The sequence below is a fragment of the Nannobrachium achirus genome (assembly GCF_963921795.1).
Source record: "Nannobrachium achirus genome assembly, chromosome: 6".
In the NCBI taxonomy this organism is placed as follows: domain Eukaryota; kingdom Metazoa; phylum Chordata; class Actinopteri; order Myctophiformes; family Myctophidae; genus Nannobrachium; species Nannobrachium achirus.
The window spans coordinates 58458702-58464508 of NC_137815.1; the positions used below are offsets into that span (position 1 = coordinate 58458702).

Here is a 5807-nt window from a genome sequence, read left to right on the forward strand (position 1 = left end):
CACTGAGTGCTGTAATGCTTTGTCACAAAGATTGTATTTAGTTATAATATTCTAAATGAACTAAGCCAGTGGTTCTCAACCCTTTTACACCAAGTACCACCTCAGAGAAGAAAAAAATAGCAGATATACAAGCTCACAGCGCGGCACCGAGTGCCGCGCTGCGAGCTTGTAGATCTGGTATTTTGGGGGGGAAAAAAACGTGAAAATTTGAATTTTGACCCGATTCTATAAGGGTCTTTTGAATCTTTCTAAGATTTTTGGAAAAAACCTATGTTTCTATGTCAGCAATCTGGCCAGCCATCGTCAAAGAAAAGGTCCTTTTCACTTAACTGGAGCTCAGTTAGTCTGTTCTTGAGAGACTACTATGTCAGTGGTGCTCAAACCTTTTCATGTGAAGGACCCCCAAAATGATAGTTATTTGGCCACGGACCACCATTTCAAAATATCTAGTTCCAGGGACCCCCCAGAAACACAATTTGAGTTACAAACGTTCGCTTTGAAAATACATATATTCAAAGATTTGCACACATTTTCACGACTTTTTCAAAAATAGCAGATCTGCAAGCTCACAACGCCTCTGTGAGCTTGTAGATCGGCTATTTTTGGCTAAAGTTCTCAGAATAAGGACACTAGGGTTCAAGTGGTTAATATAAAAAAAGGAGAAAAAGGTTTCTAACACACAAAGATTTGGAGGACCCCCTATGGTAACTCTGAGGATCCCCTAGGGGTCCCGGACCCCCTGTTGAAGACCCCTGTGTTAAATGTTGCTGTTGTGCTGTGTTGCAGGGTGTTATGTGTCCTGTGTTAAATGTTGCTGTTGTGCTGTGTTGCAGGGTGACCTACGTGTTCTATGAGCAGTACCTGACCATCGTGCAGGAGGGCCTGTTCAACATCTCGCTGTGCCTGCTGCCCACCTTCGTGGTGTGCTGCCTCCTGCTGGGCATGGACCTGCGCAGCGGCGCGCTCATAGTATTTCTTAATAAATAAAGTATCACAAGGGCAGTTTTCAAAATACATTACCATCATGATTATTTTATTATCAAAATGCATTACATCTCTTCTGCTTCTTAAATCTTTTGGAGGGGTGGGGGGTTGTGGTTGAAATAGTTACTATGCTTTGTGTAAAAAATAAAACAAACCAACAAAATAAAGAAGGAAAAAAAATGCAGCGCCTGGTTTTTCAAGAGACTCCGGAAGTAGAAGTTAAAACAGGAACAGACTGATTAGCTCCCAACCACCCATCCATGTGGTCACTCAAGACCCCCCAAAAAAGAACAAAAAGAAAAGAAAGCAAATATCATGCAGTAAATTTAGTGTACTATATTTTTCTCCGTACAAGTTTCTATAACACATTTCTTTCTATACAAGTACACATATACATGTTGTTGTATTTGTGTAATTTTAGCTTGTATTTCTTTCATTTTAAGGTGCTGGTTAATTTTGTGTCTATATATTTTTTAAGTCTTCTTTCAAAACATTCATGTAACATGTGAGTACCCTTCTGTCTGTTGGTCAAGGAAGCATGGTGGAAGGGTGGGGGGCAAGAAATGACCAGTGTCTCGGTTCATAACTTCATAAGCCTTCCCAGTAGCCCAGTGCTCATCCTGGGTCATGACAAGTTAAAACGGTAAAAACGTCTGGTCCAAATGAGCTACAAATAATGCTCTGCGTTCCAACTCTCGTGACGAGATGGCAACAGCATTGGTATGAGGTCCCACTGCAGTGGTTGTGGCACATGACTCCATATAACTGGACTTGTTTCTCTCGTATTCTTTTTCCTTTATTAGAATTCAGTTGGTGAGGAGAGGACCCTAGTAAAAACTAAACAGGGCTTACAGCATTCTGTGGAAAGGGAAACTTTATGAAGCAGCACTTGCGTAAAAATACAAAAACAAAAAAACAAAAAACAAGAAAATAGAACACAGCAGCTTTTTCTAGTTGTATATACCATCCACACCATCCCCAGAGATCTCCCTCCCCCATTTCTTAGGTGGTATACGGAATGCAAGATTGATCAGAAGGAAAAAAGAAAAGGGCGAAAAAAGAAAAACATATATATTTATATATATCTTTTCTCAATAAAGTTTCAAAAAGAAAAAAAATCCTACAGGATTCAAGACAGGAGACAAACCCAACAGAGTAAAGAAATAATGTCAGATTCTTAGCTTCTCTTTTTGTTCCGGCATTCCAATACTATCAAAGAACAAAAACTATAACGTTTGTGTAACATTTTGTATCCAACCTGGAAAACGGATCCCAAATGACATAGTATAATGACAAGATGACCGTAGCCGCTCAAAGGAACATAAGTGGATTTCAGATTTATTGGAAAAACAAGACTGCAGCACCATGAATCATAAGACCTGTACGTCTCAAATACAATATCGCAAGTCTACAGTGAAGTAGTACTAAAGTGAAAACCAAACAAACGGTCAAGTGGGGATAAAAGAACTGAATCAAATCAATGTTCATTAGAAAAGATGGAGGCTCGAGAGAGAAAACGTTTTGAGAAACATAGAAAGCTGGTAATCACATGGAATGATCCTGATCAGGAAGCTTTTGTCCCTCCCAAACGCTTGGATACATCTTTATAACGGATGAAGGACATACAAACTGTCCGTTTCGTTTCCCCTTCCAAAATGAAACGCTTATATTCTATACTGCAGGACACACTCGGCTGATGCCAAATCCCAGGGGTTAACTTTGTGAGGGAGGAGGGGGAGGGGGCAAAAAAAGAAGAAAAAAAAGAAACATTGATTTGAGTTATGTTTACATGTCAATATTTATGAAACATAGGTACCAAGACAACAGGTACACTTTTTAAAACTTTGTACAGATACTCATGTTGAAGATTTTACTTTCAAACATTACGTAACCTGTTTGCACAGTCCAACATGTCAGGAAACGCCAGGGGCAATTTCAAGTTACATTATGATTTCTTATTTTTCAGAATTTGTCCATTATTTTCTTCTTTAAATCGCTTATTCCATTGATTCCTTAATGATGTCGAAAGTCAATGATTAGCTTTGTGCAGAATGCAGTAATTTTGTTTCTCAGAAAATAAAGAAAGAAAAGACCAAAAATAACAAAAGGAGAGATCCATACAAGAAGTCCTGGCTCCTCTTAGGTCTGTACATTTCCCCTCACTGAGCCCACACACCACAGGTTTAGGGCTTGAGGAGCTATGCAGCCTCACGCAAACACTCTCTCGCTCACACTCACTCACGCACGCATGCACACATGCACTCAAACAAGGTCCTAAAAGCTTCCTGACTGTGTCCTTACTCCTGATCCCTGGAGAGGCGGGTGCTGGAACTGAGTGAGGGGGGCCCCGCGCTGCGGGTAATGTGGAGCTCCAGAGGCTGACAGGAGCCTGGAGCCTGCCTGCAGCACCGCCTGTCCGGGACTTCCCGTTTTCAGGCTCCGAGGCGCCTGCTGCTGGCTCAGTCTAGAGGTCTGTGTACCCAAGTCTGTTTTAGTCTGGCCATGGGTCCGAGGGCCTGGGCTGGGTGAGCCCCCTAAGCCACTGCTGTTCAAGAGGTTAGCTTTTAAGTGGCTGTTGCTGTAGCCAGGGGCTCCGTCCATACTGCTGCTGCTCTGCTGGTGTAGAGAGCCCCCTGGTGGCCTGGAGTCTGAGGACGAGGAGGTGGGAGTCTGACTGGGGTAGGACGATGAGGGGGACTGGCCAGGGTGGGACGAGGAGAGCCGAGGGTAGAAGCTCTGGCCTGAGGAAGAGGGGGCGCCAGAGGGACTATATGAACCAAGGAATGGAGATGAGGAGCTCTGCTGGAGGAAGGATGGGCTGCCTGTCTGACCGTGGCTCTCTGACGACTGCACACAACCAAACAGAACAACGCAGTTACCAAATCTGAACGATACTAAGCATAGTTAGTTCCAACCTCACATTGTGATTGGTTTCTAGGGAGTAAAGATATCTCCTGATAACAGCACTCTAACAAGTGGATGCATTATTTACCTTTGCATTCCAAACATAACTATTGATAATACATCTGTGGTAGGCCTATAATCGCATTGATACACTCAAGGTCATGATATTGGCACTGGCATGAATGATATTGGCATTTGGCACTGGTGCGCTGATCTACACTATGAGACCACACCAGTGCTGCAATATAGGACTCATGTATTATTTTTTTAAATAGCAGCCTACACTGTTGTTCATGATTTCAAAACCTAAGCACTATTGTGTGAAAGTTGAAGTGAGGTTTAGCATGAGGCAGCCTACCTGGTGGCCATACACAGAGGGACTGTATCCGTGTGGACTCCTCATGGGAGAGGTTATGGTGCCTGTCTGGACATCGTATCGATCTCCATCTGTTAAACCCATTTAGGCCTACGATTATTGACAGCTTTAACTGTTGAAAAATAGCAGATATACAAGCTCACAGCGCGGCACCGAGTGCCGCGCTGCGAGCTTGTAGATCTGCTATTTTTGAAAAATCATGATTTTTCTTTGCAAGCCTTTGAATATATCCATTTAAAAGCGAACATTTGTAACTCAAATATTTGCTTCTGGGGGGTCCCTGGAACAACATATTTTTAGATGGGGGTCCGTGGCTAAATACCTGTAATTTTGGGGGTCCTTGACATGAAAAAGTTTGAGAACCACTGATTTAGAGGAAGGATTTGGAAGTCGGGTCAAAGATCGGGTCAAAGATATTCAAAGACTTGCACACATTTTCAAGTTTTTTCAAAAATAGCAGATCTACAAGCTCGCAGCGCGGCACTCGGTCTGTATGCCACTCCCGCCACATCCCACATTGGCCATGATTCGCGGGACTCTTAATGAAATTAGCTCATAAATAGCACCGCTCACTTCATGTGATTTCTTTCTTTACTACCCGTTATTGTGTGAAGGAGCAATTCATAAGATATTAAGCTGCACTGGTAATGCTAAACTACCACATAAGATTAAACGTTCATAATATAAATGATAAAATGTGTCTGTGAATCCATGTCATACCAGGCTCCTTGTCTCCTGGCACCGAGCCATCCCCCCTTTTTAAAATGCGCTCCATCTTGATGCTGCCTCTCAGAACTCGTTCCCGGCCGGTCCAGGCTGGCCATTAGGAAAAAAATCAAAATAAAATGTCGGCCTTCGTTCCATTTTGGGGGCTGGGCGGCCAACAAAGTAAATCGTCACTGTCGGGCAGAAACCTCGTATCTCTTTCGCAAAGCAAAGCCCTGCTTCACCATACAAGGCCGTTGCACAAAAGTAGTGAAAACAGCAGATCTACAAGCACGGTGCGAGGCGTTGTGTGCTTGTAGATCGGCTGTTTTCACTAGTTTAAATCATTTTTAAAATGATAAATACAAAACAAACGGTTTTGGACATACAAGGTTTCCACCTGACAACGACGAAATATAACTCATGTACAGTAATTGGCCCACGGGCTTGTCACTTGTCATGATCTGAAACGGCAAATCTTTGAGTAGCAGCAGCGCTATAGAGGGCGCGCAATGAGGGCCTCTCCAACTCTTTTTCCCGGGCTGAATCAGGGGCCCAGCCCTGGAGGGAGGGTTAGGCCTGCCAAACGTGGAATGGATCTACACCAGCATGCTGAGGAGGCGTAAGGTCCCATTGGCCAGGGATTCAGAGCCCCATTTCCTTGGGTTCAGGAGGAAACCAAACGGGAAACTGGACACCCGTTCTGCTGGTTTCGGGGTCTGGTCAGATTGGCCAGACCTTAATGACCTCTGTGTCCGTACTGGAGTGTCCCTACAATGGGTGGGGTCTGACTCTGGGACTGTGAGGGTCTCAGAGGACTTTATAACAGACCCCCTCA

General features: G+C 43.7%; 1 protein-coding gene across 1 annotated transcript; it reads right to left on the reverse strand.

Moving 5' to 3' along the window:
- Window positions 1-3258: 3258 nt before the first annotated feature.
- On the reverse strand, window positions 3259-5049 carry LOC308287196 (histone-lysine N-methyltransferase SETD5-like; the record flags this gene model as incomplete). Its single annotated transcript, XM_080728314.1, has 3 exons — window positions 4985-5049; window positions 4247-4335; window positions 3259-3831 (listed from the first exon to the last, which is right to left on the reverse strand). The coding sequence occupies exons 1-3, from the start codon at window positions 5037-5039 to the stop codon at window positions 3259-3261; spliced, it is 717 nt and encodes a 238-aa protein (XP_080584440.1). The 5' UTR covers window positions 5040-5049.
- Between the last annotated feature and the right edge of the window lie 758 nt (window positions 5050-5807).